The 18,964-nt window shown below is 42.5% G+C and overlaps 1 protein-coding gene across 1 annotated transcript in view; it reads right to left on the bottom strand.

Annotated features, from left to right (window-relative positions):
- The window catches only part of LOC116581465, a 59,704-nt gene that overhangs the window by 10,477 nt on the left and 30,263 nt on the right, over window positions 1–18,964 (bottom strand). The window contains exons 4-8 of the mRNA XM_032328642.1: window positions 13,947–14,078; window positions 3,115–3,136; window positions 1,310–1,398; window positions 1,012–1,086; window positions 1–64 (exon numbers count right to left, since the gene is read on the bottom strand). Coding sequence (XP_032184533.1) covers window positions 1–64; window positions 1,012–1,086; window positions 1,310–1,398; window positions 3,115–3,136; window positions 13,947–14,078 — 382 coding nt within the window. The remainder of the gene's footprint in view (window positions 65–1,011; window positions 1,087–1,309; window positions 1,399–3,114; window positions 3,137–13,946; window positions 14,079–18,964) is intronic.

Genomic DNA, 18,964 nt, shown 5'->3' on the forward strand with positions numbered 1-18,964 from the left:
CTTTCAGTTCTTGGTTTTTTGATGTCAAGGCTCTCAGCTTTTGATCCGCCAGTACATCTTGGGCCTTTAAGACAGATTTGAGAAAAGACATATGAGGGCAACTAACAGGACAGGATCATGGAGGGCAACAAAGAAAGCCCTTGAGGCATAAATAGACTAAGGGGAACGTAAAGAAACCAGTTCATGTCAAAAAACGCACAAATGACTTTTTTAGAGGAACAGATATAAAACAATCTTCTACTATACAATTGGGCTTGCTATCATCCTTCACTGCTCATGTATTTTGTGGGATTTTCTACATGACTTAGAGGGCAGCGCTGAATGATGTGACGCTTACCCAGCTGTGAAATAAACCATAGTTCCTAGGCCTTGAAATTGCAAACCTCATCAGGGTGGTCCTAAGTGAAATCGCAGCTCATGGTTCAGTAGGAGTTGCAGTGCCCAGACACCCACGCTCTACTGCATAAACAGCACACGAGTACTCTGCACTCACTTCACCCAATCAACCAAAAGCCTCCCAAGCCACATTATGATACAACTAACACCTAACTTTTACCACATCCACATTCTTGATATTCTTTTCTCTCTCAGCTTGTAAGAGAGCCTGTTTACAATGAAGGGAGTCCTTCAAATTTTCATTAATCTCTTCCACCTTTTTGATGTTCTCCTCCAAGAAAACATATTGAATGAGTAACAGTGATTCATTCCTTGGGGCACCTGGGTTGCACATGGGTGGCCCAGTCTGTGGAGTGTCTGACTCCTGCTTTGGTTTGCCTCAAGTCCTGATCTCAGGGTCATGGGACTGATCCCTGCATCAGGTGAAACACTCGGCATGGTGTCTGTTTGGCATTCTCTCTCTCTCTCCTTCAGAGCCCCTCCCCTCACTCTTTCCTTCTCTCAAATCAATCTTTGAAATAATAATAATTTAAATAATAATAATAATAATAATAATATTTCATTACTTTTATTTCTGCTGTTAGAACACAATTCAGGCAAAGAAAGGAGCCTTACTTTTAATTTACATACTTCAGCAAGGGAAAGCTGATGTTCTCTCTTTGTTTCTGCTTGCTTCTTTGCTTCCCTGATCTATCACACATTGAGAAAGGAATCAAAAGTCCAAAACAGCATGTTAGAGAAACCTGTCTTTGTGACTCCTTTCACAAAGAGAGAGGCAGTGCTCTACATTTGTGAAGCTTCTCTTACTCAAGGATCTTTTCTGGGTTGCACGAAATAGATCAATAGAATGAACTACCAGAGGGTATGTAATCAAAATGAAATCATGAAAAAATATTTGAAAGGTCACACATACCTTCTCCTCCCATCTCGCTATGTTTTTTTGAAGATCCCCGTTTTCATTTTTAAGGTCATTAATCTTCATCTTGATTTGGTCTAAAGTAGCTGAAAGGAGAAAAAAGAATTTTAAGATAATTAGCAAAAACAGCAACATTGAATAATCCCCATATATTAGCACCAGTGTAGATTCTCTGACACTTGGGTGTCACTAACTTGCTAGCATTCCCATTGTGCTTGAAGAAAGCACGTTGTAGAAGCATTTGAAACCCAAGACTTTCTATATCAGTGAGATTCCTACTTAAAATGTTTTCCAAACTTAAAAAAAAAAACAACAATCGAATGTCTTCTCATTTTTCTCCCACCTGTAAGCACCATTCTTGGAAAATTCAAACCTTGCATATGCTAATGTCATCGCCAGAGACATGACAGAAAAATCAAGCATCCTAGCAACTAACATCTCTCTCCTCAAGTGATTCAGATACAAAACCAGGTCCCTGCAAATAACCCATAATGAGCAAAACTATACTTTGTTCCTGCTCAGTGGAACGTCCACTTCCAGGTCCTGCTTGGAATTCCACACAAGGAAAGCTCAAGATGTCAGGTGAGTGACAACTCACAGGCCTTCAGAGACTTTCTGCTGCTCACAGATCGCCTTTCATGGATCCCAGGCTGGGGGCTCTGGAGGACAAGATCTCTGCTATTAACACACTTGGGTACAATCTCCACGTTATGTAAGAGAGTCTTTGGAGGCCCTGGATAATGCACAAGCCTGAGAAGACAAGCTTTTTTCATCACAACAGGAGAATGTTACCCTCCACCCTTACAGGAAAACAACACTCATGAGGAGACTGCATAACACTTGAAAGGTCTAGAACACAGACTCCCTTAAGAGCCACTTAATTTTCTCATCGTGGGGCACCTGGGTGGCACAGTAGGTTAAGGGTCTGCCTTCTGCTGGGGTCAGGATCCTGGGTCCTGGGGTCGCATCCCACATCCAACTCTCTGCTCAGCAGGGACCTGCTTCTCCCTCTCTGTCTGCCTCCCACTCTGCCTGCTTGTGCGCTCGCTCTCTATCAAGTGAATAAACAGAATCTCTTAAAAAAATAATTCTCTCATCTTGCCTCAAAGTGTAAACTTCTCTTCTCCTGACCCACTGTGAGCGCTCTCCTGCTCTGAGACCTCTCTTCTCACCAGTACCACTGCCGCACTCACAACAACGAACGACATTCAATGGTTTCCTAAGCTCCAGGTGGCCACCCAGGCCATCAACAGCCAGCACCATGGAATCACCACAATCCATGAGCCCCACACACTATCCATTATCCCCGCTGGCACAGGCTCTATTCCACTCATTCTCCCCTGGCAGGAAAGGCTTCCTCCACTTCAGACTTAAAACCATGATTTAATTCTCTCCTGTGACACACACTCTGCATGACAAGATCTGCCTTCTTCTCTAAGTGTAGCCGGTTTGCTAGACTCAGAGAGTTTTCTCCTCTTGACATTTCACCAAGAGCCAGCTCATGGAGAAGTACTCACTACAGACCTCACGCTGTCATCATCACTTGCCTCCTAAACATGTCTCTGCAAAATTACACCTTGTATTGTCCATAGTCCTATGAGGAGTTCCCTCTCCTGGTCTCTTAGAGATGGCAACTCCCTCCACACTGTCACTTAGACTCCACATGGGGAAGAGAAGCATTTTCAAGACTTAAGTCAGTGAGACATCAGAAGTCACCATATTTATTCCTCATCAACTTAAACACACATCAAACACGGGTACCGAGAATTTTTGGCAAAGAAAACTAAAGCTGAAAACCTTACCTTCATATTGTCGAGGCTTTATCTAAGAGAGGAAGAAACAAAGATAAGCTGGATGTCAAAACATATTATGAGTAATAATCTATAGTACAGATAGTACCACAATTGTAATCGAAAGATATTACAACAATCACTTTTCTTAGCAGCATGAAATCTCAGGATTAAAAAGGAAGACAAAATTAGAATTTCTGATGAAGTCATCATGGTTCACAATCAATTTATGATAAAGAGCACAAGTGTGTTTGACTTATTTTTGACCCCAAATTCTAGTCACATGGTATTCAATGAATGTTCAACCTATTCAATTTTGACAAGGGATCATGCAGACATTGAAAAAATATCCATTAATTCATCATTTCCCTAGCTATTTTTTATGTTAGTCACCACACAGTCTGTCATTAGTTTTTGATTTTTATTAATTTATTTTTTATTTATTTTCAGCATAACACTATTCATTGTTTTTGTACCACACCCAGTGCTCCATGCACTCTGTGCCCTCTCTAATACCCACCACCTGGTTTTCCCAATCTCCCATGCCCCATCACTTAAAACCGCTCAGACGGTTTTTCAGAGTCCATAGTCTGTCATGGTTCACCTCCCCTTCCAATTTCCCCCAACTCCCTTCTCCTAACTCCCCATGTCCACCATGCTCCACAAATAAGTGAACCCATATGATAATTGACTCTCTCTGCTTGACTTATTTCACTGAGCATAATCTCCTCCAGTCCCATCCATGTTGCTACAAAATTAGGTCTTCATCCTTTCTGATGGAGGCATAATACTCCATAGTATATATGGACCACATCTTCCTTATCCATTCGTCCATTGAAAGGCATCTTGGTTCTTTACACAGTTTGGTGACCGTGGCCATTGCTGCTATGAACATTGGGGTACAGATGGCCCTTCTTTTCACTACATCTGTATCTTTGGGCTAAATACCCAGGAGTGCAATGGCAGGGTCATAGGGAAGCTCTATTTTTAATGTCTTGAGGAATCTCCACACTGTTCTCCAAAGAGGCTGCAACAACTTGCATTCCCACCAACAGTGTAAAAGGGTTCCTCTTTCTCTACATCCCCTCCAACACATGTTGTTTCCTGTCTTGCTAATTTTGCCCATTCTAACTGGTGTAAGGTGGTATCTCAATGTGGTTTTAATTTGAATCTCCCTGATGGCTAGTGAGGATGAACATTTTTTCATGTGTCTGATAGCCATTTGTATGTCTTCATTGGAGAAGTGTCTGTTCATATCTTCTGCCCGTTTTTTTTATATGATTATCTGTTTTGTGAGTGTTGAGTTTGAGGAGTTCTTTGTAGATCCTGGATATCAACCTTTTGTCTGTACTGTCATTTGTAAATATCTTCTCCCATTCTGTGAGTTGCCTCTTTGTTTTCTTGACTGTTTCCTTTGCTGTGCAGAAGCTTTTGATTTTGATGAAGTCCCAGAAGGTTATTTTGGCTTTTATTTCTTTTGTCTTTGCAGACATATATTGAAAGAAGTTGCTGTGGCTGATATCGAAGAGATTACTGCCTATGTTCTCCTCTAGGATTCTGATGGATTCCTGTCTCACGTTGAGGTCTTTTATCCATTTTGTGTTTATCTTATGTACGGTGTAAGAGAATGGTCGAGTTTCATTCTTTTACATATAGCTGCCCAGTTCCCCCCCCCACCATTTATAGAAGAGACTGTCATTTTTCCACTGTATATTTTTTCCTTCTTTGTCGAAGATTATTTGCCCATAGAGTTGAGGGTCCATATCTGGGCTCTCTGTTCCACTGGTCTATGTGTCTGTTTTTATGCCAGTACCATGCTGTCTTGGTGATCACAGCTTTGTAGTAAAGCCTGAAATCAGGTAACGTGATGCCCCCAGTTTTATTTTTGTTTTTCAACATTTCCTTAGCGATTAGGGGTCTCTTCTGATTCCATACAAATTTTAGGATTATTTGCTCCATCTCTTTGAAGAATACTGGTGAAATTTTGATTGGAATGGCATTAAAAATATAGATTGCTCCAGGCAGTATAGACATTTTAACAATGTTTATTCTTCTGATCCAAGAGCATGGAATGGTCTTCCATCTTTTTGTGTCTTCTTCAATTTCTTTCAGAGTGTTCTGTAGTACTCGGGTGCAGATCCTTTACCTCTTTGGTTAGGTTGATTCCCAGGTATCTTATGGTTCTTGGTGCTATTGTAGATGGAATTGATTCTCTAATTTCCCTTTCTGTATTTTCATTGTTAGTGTATAAGAAAGCCACTGATTTCTGTACATTGACTTTGGATCCTGCCACATTACTGAATTGCTGTATGAGTTCTAGTAATTTGGGGGTGGAGTCTTTTGGGTTTTCCATATAAAGAATCATGTTATCTGCGAAGAGAGAGAGTTTGACTTCTTCATTGCAAATTTGGATACCTTTTATTTCTCTTTGTTGTCTGATGCTGTTGCTAGGACTTCTCATACTATTTTGAACAAGAGTGGTGAGAGTGGGCATCCTTGTCGTGTTCCTGATCTCAACGGAAGGCTGCAAGATTTTCCCATTGAGGATGATATTTGCTGTGGGTCTTTCATAGATAGTTTTGATGAAGTTCAGGAATGTTCCCTCTATCCCTATACTTTGAAGCGTTTTAATCAGGAACGGATGCTGGATATTGTCAAATGCTTTTTCTGCATCAATCGAGAGGACCATGTGTTTCTTCTCTCTTTTCTTAGTAATTTGTTCTATCACATTGATTGATTTGCAAATGTTGAAACATCCTTGTAGCCCAGGGATGAATCCCACCTGGTCATGGTGGATAATCTTTTTAATGTGCTGTTGGATACTGTTTGCTAGGATCTTGTTGAGAATCTTAGCATCCATATTCATCAGTGATATTGATCTGAAATTCTACTTTTTGGTAGGGTCTTTGCCTGGTTTGGTGATCAGGGTAATGCTGGCTTCATAGAAAGAGTCTGGAAGTTTTCCTGCTGCTTCAATTTTTTGAAACAGCTTCAGGAGAATAGGAGTTATTTCTTCTTTGAAAGTTTGGTAGAATTCCCCAAGGAATCCGTCAGGTCCTGGGCTCTTGTTTTTTGGGAGGTTGTTGATCACTGCTTCAATCTCGTTACTAGATATCGGTCTATTCAGGTTGTCGGTTTCTTCCTGGTTCAATTTTGGGGGTTTATAGTTTTCCAGGAATGCATCCATTTCATCTAGGTTGCTACGTTTATTGGCATATAACTGTTGATAATAACTTCTGATGACTGTTTCTACTTCCTTGGTGTTTGTTGTGATCTCTCCCTTTTCTTTTGGAATAGTGTGGCCAATGGTTTATAGATCTTATTGATTCTTCTGAAAACCAGCTTCTAGTTTCATTGATACATTCTACTGTATCTCTGGTTTCTACCTCATTGATCTCAGCTCTAATCTTGATTATTTTCCTTCTTATGTGTGGAGTTGGTTTGATTTGCTCTTGATTCTCCAGTTCTTTAAGGTGTAGAGACAGCTACTGTGCTCTGGATTTTTTAATTTTTTTTTTGAGGGAGCCTTGGGTGGCTATGTGTTTCCCCCTTAGGACCTCCTTTGCTGTATCCCATAGGTTTTGGACCGAAGTGTCTTCATTCTCATTGGTTTCCATGAATTGTTCCAGTTCTTCTTTGATCTCCTGGTGGGTCCAAGCATTCTTAAGCAAGGTGGTCTTTAGCTTCCAGGTGTTTGAGTTCCTTCGGAACTTTTCCTTGTGATTGAACTCCAGTTTCAAAGCATTGTGGTCTAAGAATATGCAGGGCATCATCTCAGTCTTTTGGTATTGGCTGAGTCCTGATTTGTGGCCCAGTATGTGGTCTATTCTGGAGAAGGTTTCATATGCACTTGAGAAGAATGAGTATTCTGTTGTTTTAGGGTGGAATGTTTTGTATATATCTGAGGTCCAACTGGTCCAATGTGTCATTCAATGCTCTTGTTTCTTTATTGATTTTCTACTTCGATGATCTGTCTATTTCTGAGAGGGGCGTGTTAAGACTCCTACTATTAATGTATTCATATCGGTATGACTCTTTATCTTGATTAATTATTTTCTTCTGTAATTGGCTGATCCCATATTGGGGGCATAGATATTTACAATTGTTACATCATCTTGGTGGATAGTCCCTTTAAGGATTATGTAGTGTCCTTATGTATCTGTGACTACAGTCTTCAGTTTAAAATCTAATTTATCTGATATGAGAATCGCTACTCCAGCATTCCTTTGAGGCCCATTGGCATGAAAGATGCTTCTCCATCACTTCTCCTTCACTTTCAATCTGGGTGTAACTTTAGGTTCAAAATGGGTCTCTTGTAGACAACATATGGATGGGTCCTGTCGTTTTATACAATCTGCAACCCTGTGCCATTTTATGGGTGCATTTAGGCCATTTACATTGAGAATGATTATTTATAGATACGTTTTTATTGACATCGTGTTACCTTTGAAGTCTTTCTTCCTGTAGATTGTCTCTATATTTCTATTCAATACTATTCTTAGGATTTTCCCTTTTAGAGAACCCCCCGTTAATATTTTCGGCAGTGTCGGCTTGGTGGTTGCATAGTCTTTTAAGCCTTGCAGGTCTTGGAAACTCTTTATCTCTCCATCCATTTTGAATGTCATTCTTGCTGGATAAAGTATTCTTGGCTGCATGTTCTTCTCATTTAGTGCCCTGAATATATCTTGGCAGCCCTTTCTGGCTTGCCAGGTCTTTGTGGACAGGTCTGACGTTATTCTCATGGGCTTTCCTCTGTAAGTAAGGAGCCTCTTTGTCCTAGCGGCTTTCAAGAGATTATACCTACAATTATGATTCCTCAATTTGACTATCAGGTGTCTTGATGTTTTTCTGTAATCTATAATCTTGGGTGTAGACCGTTCCGCCTCTAGTACATGAATGCTGGCTCCATTCGCGAGACTGGGAAATTTTCATGAAGAACATGTTCCACTGTATCTTCTAGACTTCTTTCTTTCTCCTCCCCTTCAGGGATTCCAATAATTCTGACTTAGGAACGTTTCATGGCATCATTTATTTTCCCGATTCTGTTTTCATGGTTTCTAAGCTGTTTGTTCCAGGTTTCCTCTTGATCCTTTCTCTCTATCTCTTTTTCCTCCAGATCACGAATTCTATCTTCTGTCTCAGTTACCCTAGGTTTGAGAGAATTTAGATTAGATTGCAACTCATTGAGAACATTGTGAACATCATCCCTGGTAACTTTTAGCTCTGCCCTAACATTGTGAACATCCTGTCTGGTTGCTTTCAGCTCGGCCCTAATCAATTCCGTTTGGTCATCCATGGCTTTCTCCAACCTAGCTATTGCCTGGATAATTGTTAGCCTGAATTCTCTTTCCAACATGTTGTCTATGTTGATAGTCTTTAGCTCTGTTGCAGAAGGTCCATCCTCTGTATTTTTCTTCTGTTGCTATTCCTCTTCCTAGTCATTTTGGTGAGAGATGACTGAAAGATGTAGCTGGATGTATCGACCGTGGTGCAGTCAGGGTGCACTCTGGAACACTTCTGATCAATCAGGATTCCCCACCCAAATAGAGAAAAAAGACAAGAAAAAGAAAAAAATAAGAGGGAGAGAGAGACTGGAAAGAAAGGGAAGATGAAAGAGAAGGTTCAGCCCAAATGGGCCTCAAGGTAAGATTTATGAGGTATAGAAACAAAAATAGACAAACAAAAAAGACTGATAAAATTATATAACAAGAGAAAAATATTTAAATATATGCAAATACAGGAAGAACCTTGTTGAAAAGAACCCCAAGTGTAAGATTTATATACTATCAGGACAAACACAAAAACACAGAAACACTGGTGGAAGAAAAAGATGGGAGAGTGGTTGTAAATTCTCAGTGTGGGCAAGGAAGGTTGTTTTGATCCTTCCTGCATGTATCTTGATGTCTTTGTTAAAGGACTCAACTTTCCTAGGATAAAGGGGGATTAAAATTTGGTTTACCTATAGGGGTAGTATTGATTGGGGAATGGGGATTACTTTGAAGTTTAACTCCATATGAATATTAGAAAATAAAAATGAAAAGGAATAAACTAGACTAAACTAAACTAAAAAAATTTTATAAAATAGAAATGCAAAAGAGAAACACAGGTGTATGCATCAAGAATTTCAGGTTAGAAGGTTATTATGGAATTTGATGTAGTGGACAGCTCACTGTGATGATAAATAGGTTAAAAAATTATCTATATAAAAAAAAGTGACCATATAGTGGGAACAAATTAAAAATAAAAGTTGTCCTATGAAGTAGTCATGATGGTTCTCTTGTAGTCCTTTTTTTCTCTTTCCTGGTAGGTTTTCTGGGGGAGAGGACTGCCACGTGGGTTTTCAGTCAATGATGTTCCCTGAGTTAAGTCCTCCAGTCCCCCTCAAGGGGGTGGGCTCTGAGGAAACCAGTTTTTTCAGGCTTTTGTTCTCTGGAGGTTTTTATGTTTGTTCACCTTTCCCCCCCCACCCTCGTCTTGACCACTTTTGATGGTTTTTGTAGGTTTAGAGGAAAGAAAACTGCACACTGACCTCCCTCTCAGAGAGATGCCTCAGTCTGTTCTTCTGTGGGTGTTGCAGAGCCCCTATAAATTTCCCCTTGGCTGCTGGCAGAGTAGGTTCCAAGTCGCGGTCCCTGGGGACGTAGGATCTTCCGCTTTTACCAAAAAGCATGGCAGCAGCGGCTGTCTGGTATCTCCAGACCGCCAGAGAGGTTCCAAGCAGCGATCGCACTCAGATTTTCCCACTGGCCCGGGCTGAGAGTGCCTGGTCTTTCTGGGACTTAGAGCACCTGGCTTGGGCGCACCTCTTTCAGGGGAGGCTCTGGGTCGCACGCGCATCTCATGCTCTGAGAATGGGGCGTAGGTCCAAAAGCACCAGGCTGGGCCTTCATGCACCTCTCTGGGGGAAGAGTTTGGGGTGCACGTCTTAGGCTCTGAAACAAAGGCGCGTATCAAAGAGCGCCGACTGGGCATTTGTACCTCTCTCAGGGGAGGATGAGGGGCGCACGCATCTCAGGCTCTGTAGCAGGGTTCGCGCATTCTGCCATCTGGAGTGGCTCCCAGCCCCTCAGAGGAACCAGAACCCACGCAATCTCGGGCACGCTGGCGACTCAGGAACCAAGACCTGGTTTTGCTGCTGCACTCTTTCTGGCTCAGCACTAGGTGAGGCTGTCCTGGAACCAGGGACTTAAGACCCTGTTCTTAACTGCCCCAATTCCCACAATTTACCCCCCTGCGTTCCTTTGCTCTTTTGGAGTGCTTTCAACCAGTCTCCAAGTTAATGCTGGTCCCCAGAGGCAGGGCAATCTCGCTCGTATTAGGGGTATTACATTCCAACCAGTCGCCTCTGGTGGCTCCCTCCCCCTTTTGTTTATCTTCCTATATCAGTCTGCCTTTCCCACTCTGCATTACCTGCCCCCTGGCATCTTCTGCCCCTGAAGAGATCCAGATGTGTAAAATTCTGATCTCAGGCTTATTTCATGGGTGACTGGAGTTCTTTGGTAGGTAATCAGCTCAATTTGGGATACAGGTTAAAAAGGCGCTTCCTCCTACTTCCCCGCCATCTTGTCCCCCCTGTCATTAGTTTTTGATGTAGTGTTCCAGGATACACTGTTTGCGTATAACACCCAGTGCTCCATGAAATACGAACCCTCCTTATTACCCATCACCAGGCTCCCCACACCCCTCTCCTCTAAAACCCTCAGTTTGCTTCTCAGAGTCCATAGTCTCTCATGGTTCATCTCCCCCTCTGACTCTGCCCCCCCTCAATTCATTTTTCCCTTCCTTCTCCAAATATTCTCTATGCTATTCCTTATGTTCCACAAATAAGTGAAACCACAGGATAAATTATTTCTCCACTGGACTTATTTCCTTAGTATATTTCCCTCACTTTTTTGCAACCAAGTATCTGCACTGAAGTACAGAACATGGGACTATTTTAAAATCCTGAAAGAAAGAAAATGGAAGGAAGGAGGAAAGAAAGCAGGCAGGCAGGCAAGGGAGCAAAGGCTGTGTCAAGGATATGCCACCTCTTTCCTTCTCTACAAAGCTTTCCTGAAACCTTACAAAGAGTTGGCTGTTTGCTGAATTCACACACAGTTACGGCACATCAGGTGTATGAAGTTTCCCAGACTGTTTAAATGCAGTGTCATCAAAAAGAAGTAAAAGCCATCGGATGAGAGAAGAGTGGGCCATGATGAGAGATGAAGCATAAGCCACGACAGAAATGACAGCTGATGTTTCCAAAAAGGGGGGCCAGACAATGCAGACTTGAGTCACCCTGATGTTATGAAAGCTCAATAACATCTAGGCAAGACCACATTTTGACACCATTAACATATTTCCTGTTTTAAAAGTTTTACAGCATGATGAGAGACTGGGGCTAACCACCAAATCTTGCCAGGATATTGGAATATCACCATGCTATTAATAAATCAGTCATAGTATGTTGTTGGGGAGAGTGCATCAGGGGAGGGAAATCAGAAAGCCATGGTTATTCCTTTAATTTCACATGTTGATTAGGAACCTCTGAGCTCCCGTGACCTGTCACTAGCCCCATGGGCAGGGGAAGTGGAAAGGTAGATGGCTACATCAAATACATAATATTTTTCTTTTCTCTTTGAAGGGAAGTTTTCTCCATTGTGAGGGAGAGGGGGAATAGTCCCACAGAGAAAGAAACTTAAAAAAAAGAGTTCTTTCTTCTTACAAAGGTCTGCCCTCCAATGAAACTATGTCTCCAGAGTCTAACTGGGGGTTTCCCAAAGACTAAGCCACAGAGGTGAGGGAAATACCCAACTCCAGTGCCATCTCCTCCCTGTCTCACCAGCGAGGACCTCAGTCTAACCCCGAGCCAGAGGAGCAGAAAACTTCACCCTAACTCCCACTTACCTCACTTCCCTCAGCAGGACACAGTATCTAGCTTTCAACACAACCCTACAAGGCATGCTGCAGGTAAAAACCATGACAGCAAGCACGAGAATCACACTTCCTGTGGCAGAAGTGATGGGGAGAGCAGGCTGGACTTTCAAGTCTCTTCGATGTATGATACTGGGTCTAAGGGAAAAGTGCACGAGAGGAAGAAGAGATGGTAAATGTGGGCAGAGATAGGAAACTCTAAGATTGTAACATGTTGTCTAGAAAGACAACAACACCACTATAGAAATCAAGAGAGCTTGTGCTGGCTTCATGAAGAGACTCAAAATAAACCAGAGGAAAGAATCATTGACAGTAAAGAATGCCAGTAGAAGCTTCCAAAAAAGAATCACAAAGACAAAAATTACAAAGACAACACGGAAAACCCAAGACTGGTAGGTCATTACAAAATGTGTAACACACACATAACAGGAATACCTATTCCTATAGGAGAGTGGATGGAGAGCTATTTGAAGCAATAATGACAGAGGATTGTCCCAAATTAATGGAGTTACCTAATCAACATCCAGGAAAATCAAAACATTGAAAGCAGGATAAATACCAAAACACACACACAAACAACGAACCAAAACCACCAATGTTGCATAATCTAGAATATTCAGCTACAGATCATTAAAGACAAAGAAACTGTTCTGGAAATCTGGAGCAGGGGTTGGGAGTGGGAGTGGGAAGGGTGAGAGGTGAGCAGTAACACCTTACTCCAGAGAAAAGGGATAAGAACGACATCACACTTCTTTTCAGAAACCATGCCATCAAGAAGGATGAAGTGTTTATACTGTTTAAAGGAACATCGAGCTAGAAACCTGTGGCCAGTGAAATGATCCTTCAAAACATACCACAGAATAAGGAAAACCGTCAGGAATAATGACGGGCATTATTTCAATGATGAAGGGGTCAATTCTCCAAAAAGACACAATTTCTAATGCGCATGCATCAACAACAGAGTGTCAGAGCACATGAAGCAGAAACTGAAAATACTGCAGGTGGGAACAGATGAATCCATTCCTACAGCTGGAGAATTCAAAATCCTCTTATCCCTCATTGACAGACCCAGAGATGCAGAAGTTCCATGAGAACACAGGTGAACTGACCAGCATCACCCATCCACCCCATTCACTAACATCGGCAGAATACTTCATTCAACAGTGAGGTATAGACATTCTGCTCAAGCGCACATGAAACAGTCACTAAGAGAGCCAATATTCGGGGCCATACAACACATGTGAACCACCAAAGGAATCGAAATCACAGGAACTATGCTCTCAGACCCCAGCTGACTCAAACTAGAGATCGAGAACAGAAAGATAGCTGGAGAAATGACCAGAGAGAGAGAGATTCAACAGCCCACTTCTAAAGAAGACATGGGTGGAAGGGCAGGTGGGTGGAGGGATGGGTGAAGGAGGTGAAGGGAAAGAAGAGTGCACTTCTTCTGCTGAGCACTGAGAAATGTACAGAATTGCGGAGTCATGTTGTACACCTGAAACTCACATTACACTGTTTGCCAATTATGCTTGAACTTAAAGAAAAAGAACATATGGGGGCGCCTGGCTGGCTCAGTGGGTTAAGCCGCTGCCTTCGGCTCAGGTCATGATCTCAGGGTCCTGGGATTGAGTCCCACATCGGGCTCTCTGCTCTGCAGGGAGCCTGCTTCCTCCTCTCCCTCTCTCTGCCTGCCTGTCTGCCTGCTTGTGATCTCTGTCAAATAAATAAATAAAATCTTTTAAAAAAAAGAACATATGGATCAAGAAGGCACTTCAACAGAAATTTAAAACTACATCAATCCAGGTGATAATCAAAATTGTCATATTAGAGGGAAATTTGTAGTACTGAATGGACATAAAAATGTCCAGGGACTATAATATTTTTTTGCTTATTTATGAATGAAAGTACAGAAGGTACATTAATATACTTACAGCGAGGATGGTTCTCCAGAGGTAAATGAGAAAGGCACAAGTTCCCAAGAAGGCAGTTAAAATGAGAAGCTTCCACAGAACTTCAATCCCATGAGGGCCAAGACGGAAATGATCAGGCAAGGAAAGGACAAGCTGAAATACCATTTGAGACAATGAGGAATCTCAAAGACATTTACTGTGTATCTGTCACAAAAAATCAACTTTACAAACCCTCAATCAGCCTCCAGGAGGTAAGCATACCTCCCAACTAGCTCTTCCTGGAGGAGAAGGAGCACAGAGGCATTTCCAAGGAGCTGGGGCAAACTGTTGGCAGTGATGAGTGTGTTTATCAACTTACCATGATGATGGCTTCCTTGTTGCTTCCCTATGTCTAATATCAACAAAAAGTATTCTTTGAAAAGATGTTGTGATCATATATACATTATGACACACTGAAGCTGCAGGCAAAACCTAATAGACAAATCTTAAGAGATTTTATTTTATCTACAAGCACATTGCAATTGTTTTTTCTATAGCTAACAGAACTTGAGAATTTATAAGCCAACATAAAATAAACAAGGTAAGTCAATGTAAACTTAGAATAGGTAAGGAGTCAGTGACTTCTATTGTACATCCATGAAGGACCTGGAAAAACTCCTTTGGACCATTTCCAAAACGTCCAAAATTTATGGACGAATGAGAGAAAGCATGAATAGAATTTGTACTAGAGGTACAAATGAGCACATTATATGGACACATGTTTATAGATCAGGACATAAGTGAGACAGACAGGAGGCTGCTTGTTAATATGACATGTGATTATTGCCCAATAAAAATAAATCAGAGTTACTGATTAGTTTCTGAAAACATTGATGTTTTCTTTCAATGCTCACTCTGATTCTGAATCACAAACCCAGATGTCAGATTTCTGAAGTACATAATCAGGTGATCATGTATGTTCTAAGGATATCTGTGAGGTTTAGTATCTCCAAAAAGCCAATGGAAGCAATTCATGTTCCTATTTCTTGGTACTGTAAATCAATCATGCAAGAGCAACTTAAAATTTAACTTTCTAAAGAGGGAAAATATTAACGAATGTATTTATTTATTTGAAAGAGAGAGGGGGAAGGGCAGAGGGAGACTGAGTAGCTGAGTGCCAACTGAGCAGGGAGCCCAACCAGGGCTCAATCCCAGGACCCTGGGATCATGACCCAAGCCTAAGGCAGACACTTAACTGCCTGAACCACCCAGGTGCCTGTGAATTCTAAGAATACAAAATTCCTGGATATGAACACCAAGGCTAGGAACACATCACTTTACAAAAACTACATTTAGAAGTATTTCAGGAGAAAAGACACTAACAATGCAATTCATACTAATTCACACCAAGCTTGAATTTTGTGCAAACACACCTCTCTAGAAAGGAGCTCCTGAAATCTAAAACATTTTCCTCTTCAGCCCTCACAGCTGAGGTCAGGAAAATGTGTGCTGGTGGGAAACGTACACTGTCTTTGAATAGCCACTGTCTGGAAGAGAGCAGTAGCTGTCAGCACAATGGTTGGTCATGGGGATCAAATGCACAAAAGACAGAGGCTGTCTTGTCAGGAATGTAAAACACGCCCAGCTGTGGGCACTCAGTACATCTGGCAGCTGTCTGGATGCTGATACCAGTAGCTGAGTCTTAACTAGAGGACAGCCAGTGGGGCCAAAAACCATCAGTTCTCTGACAGTGGCCATGAGCAGGAGGAGGTGGGAAATGCAAGACCAGTTCATTTAGGCAAGAGTTCAGAGATGAGGAAGGGTGAGAAAGGTGAACTGATCCATGAGATGTAGCCCAGGTAGAGGGGAATGATTCCAATCCAGACGACCAAGAAATTCCCTCTTCTGAAGACTCAAATGAAACAGAATGGAGTCTACTTTGACTAGAGGTCTTCATGTGGGATGGGTGTGCCTCAATACAAGCAGCCTTCTTGACTACTGACACTTCCGGATCCCTCTTTCATAATCTGGTGCAAGCAGATCTAAAGAAGTCTACTTATTTCCAGGGGTGTTCCCTAACTGTTGGCTGACTCTCTCTTTCTCCTGGGGGTACAGGGTTTACTTTTTCATGACAGAGTGAAATATTCATGCTGGGAACCACGTATTTCTTTATATTTGGACAATCCTAAGGACATCCAGAACTTTCTTATTTTGGGAAAATCAATACTCTGCACATACTTTGTCAAAGAAAGGACAACAACTCATTCACTTCCTGATCACATCACTCCTAGTGATTTTCCTGTGACATATATCCCAGCAGGTTGCGGTCTATTAGTGTCTTCTGGGATTCTCAGGTCTCCATGGACCTGGTGGGACACACGGTCCCTGGGGACAGCCTCCAAGACCAGAAGGAAAGGGCTGATTCAAAAGTTGCTAAAAGTCAACCAACCAAGAAGCAGAGCAAAAAGGACATTTCACTTCTTAACACTCTAGTCCCAACACCAATGCTTAAGATACCCACGGCTGTCAAACTTTACAAATATAAACAATGCGCTGACACAAAAACAAACTAAACAGAAGCTGGACCCTGAATTTACCAGGCTTGCAGTAGGATCTTCACCAGGATTCCAGGGGACAATCTAACACCCCTAGCTCCTACTAAATTAGAGTTCCTGACATTTTCAAAGACAATTTTAAAGAGACATAATGTACATATCACAAAGCCCCCTATTTAGGACAAAGAGCTCAATGGCTTTTCCTATCTTCACAAATCCTTCCTCTTGACACTATAAACCTGGTGCCTTCAGGTTTCCATCCTACCAAAGCTGTGCTTCGTGGACCAAGCAGCACAGACAGGACCCAAAATATGAGGGAAATGGCTGTGCCCACAACCCTTTCAGGTTGACCCTGAAACCTGCCCTGTGGTGTCCAGTCGTCAGGAAGAACTCTCGTTCTTCTGAAGTTACCATGAAGAACCCCATGAAAAAGCTGTGGTTAAATAACCCAGTCGGAAGGAAGACACCACTAGCAGCTCATGGGCACCCAAGTAGCTCAGTCAGATAAGTGACCAAGTCTTGGTTTGGATGAAGTCATGATCTCATGGTCCTGAGGTTGGGGCCCACTTTGGGCTCTGTGCTCACTGCACAGCTGGTTTGGGATTTTCTCTTTCTCACCCTCTCTGCTCTGCCCCCTACACATGAGCCCTTTTTCTCTATTCCTCAAATAAATCATATCAAAAGAAGAAGAGGAATAAGAATAAGAATAAGAATAAGAATAAGAATAAGAATAAGAATAAGAATGAGAATGAGAATGAGAATGAGAATGAGAAGGAGAAGGAGAAGGAGAAGGAGAAGGAGAAGAAGGAAGACACGAGTGAAGTGTCACATTTACTCACATTTGGGTTTGGGGAACTGGGACACTGGAGCAAGACAAGCCAGAAGAGCAGCCTTTGCACCATCATGTCCTGGTCCTTTTAAGGGGCACTGTGGGCCCAGGGAGGAAGTGGAGATGGTTGGGGGGCAGGGGAGTTTGAGGTGGGGGTGTTCGGAAGGGGTGGGGAGGGGCAGGGTGGTAATTAGGGAAGGGAATAGGGAAGAAATAAGAGGGTAGGATGGGGAAGGTGTTGGTCAGGAGAAGGAGGGGTCAGGGACAGTGTCAGGCAGTGTCAGGGTCAGATTAAGTACTCAAGGGGAAGTAGCACGGTTCAGAAAGGTCAGGAGGTCAGCAGGTTAGTAAAGGACAAGGTCAGCAGGACACATTAGCAGGTAAAGTGAACTCTCAGGAGCAGTTGGTGTTGAGAATCCATCCTCCACCAAGCCTTCCGGGGTTGGAACGTTTCCTTAGCAACCTAGAAACATTCTAATCTCTCCACCAATCCCCTGCCTTTGCCCCTAGTAGCTCAACATGGATGCCACAGGTGACCTCATTGGTACAAAGCCCCTTCCCACCTGATACCCCAACACGTGCCATCCCAACGACAGATCCTCTCTGGATCTTTAGCCATCCTTCTTGTTTGCTTGCTCCAACCCAGGTCCCTGTTCCCTCTTCTGGGCGCTCTCTGCTTCCCTTCCAAACTCCCGTCTGAGAGCCACTGGCTGAACAATGTAGAAAGCAAAGGAGAACCAAACTGCAACAACAAGCAAGTACACAACCAGAGTAGGAGGTTCGAGCCCTCTCTCAGCAACTCAACGCAGACAGAACATCCACAAGATGTAGATCTTAATGGCAAACCATCTGAATCCCATAGCTGTCTCCATACATCTGTCCACATCCACAGCCACTGATTTTAGGCACATAGGAGACCATTACAAAAATGTGCCCAATTTACTTTAGCCATAAGGGAAATTTCAATTTTGTTTCAGATGCATTAATTCAGGCAACTACAGAGCATCTTGTGGTAATATAATGTGCTAGAAATCACTGATAAAAAGTGAACTAGAAATTCCCCTATGTTTAGAAATTGAGAAGTACCTCTATCATGGGAACAGGAGTAAAGAAATAGAAAAAAGAGGGGCTCCTGGTGGCTCAGGTCATGATCAGGTCCTGGGATCAAGCCCCACATCGGGCTTTGTGCTCAGCAGGGAGCCTGCTTGCCCCTCACTCTCTGCCTGCCTCTCTGCCAACTTGTGATCTCTCTCTCCCTCTGTGTCAAATAAGTAAATAAAATCTTAAATAAAAAAGAAATAGAAAAGGAAAAGAGCAACACTGGAACTGAATGATACGAGGATGATACAACTGAAATCAAATATGTCTTCTGGGCTGGAATATACTCCGGTATTAGTCTGAGAAGACTTAATGGTCTCAAAATCATCCCCAATTGGCTGAGACATTGGAACACCTCCGACAGAGTAGATCTGTCACTTCTCTTTGTGACCCTCCTACCCACTAGCTTCGGCTTTACATGAGGAACCTTTACAGGGAAACAATCCAATCAGACTCTCATGTCATCTTCTGGGACCTCCAGGAATGAGAGCATTTTAAGAGAAGACTTTCACCAGCTTCTCCCCTGGCGGATCCAGGACAACACCCAGAGAGCTGGCAGCTCCATCTGTGCTGGGTGG

The sequence above is a fragment of the Mustela erminea genome, chromosome 20, assembly GCF_009829155.1.
Source record: "Mustela erminea isolate mMusErm1 chromosome 20, mMusErm1.Pri, whole genome shotgun sequence".
NCBI lineage: Eukaryota > Metazoa > Chordata > Mammalia > Carnivora > Mustelidae > Mustela > Mustela erminea.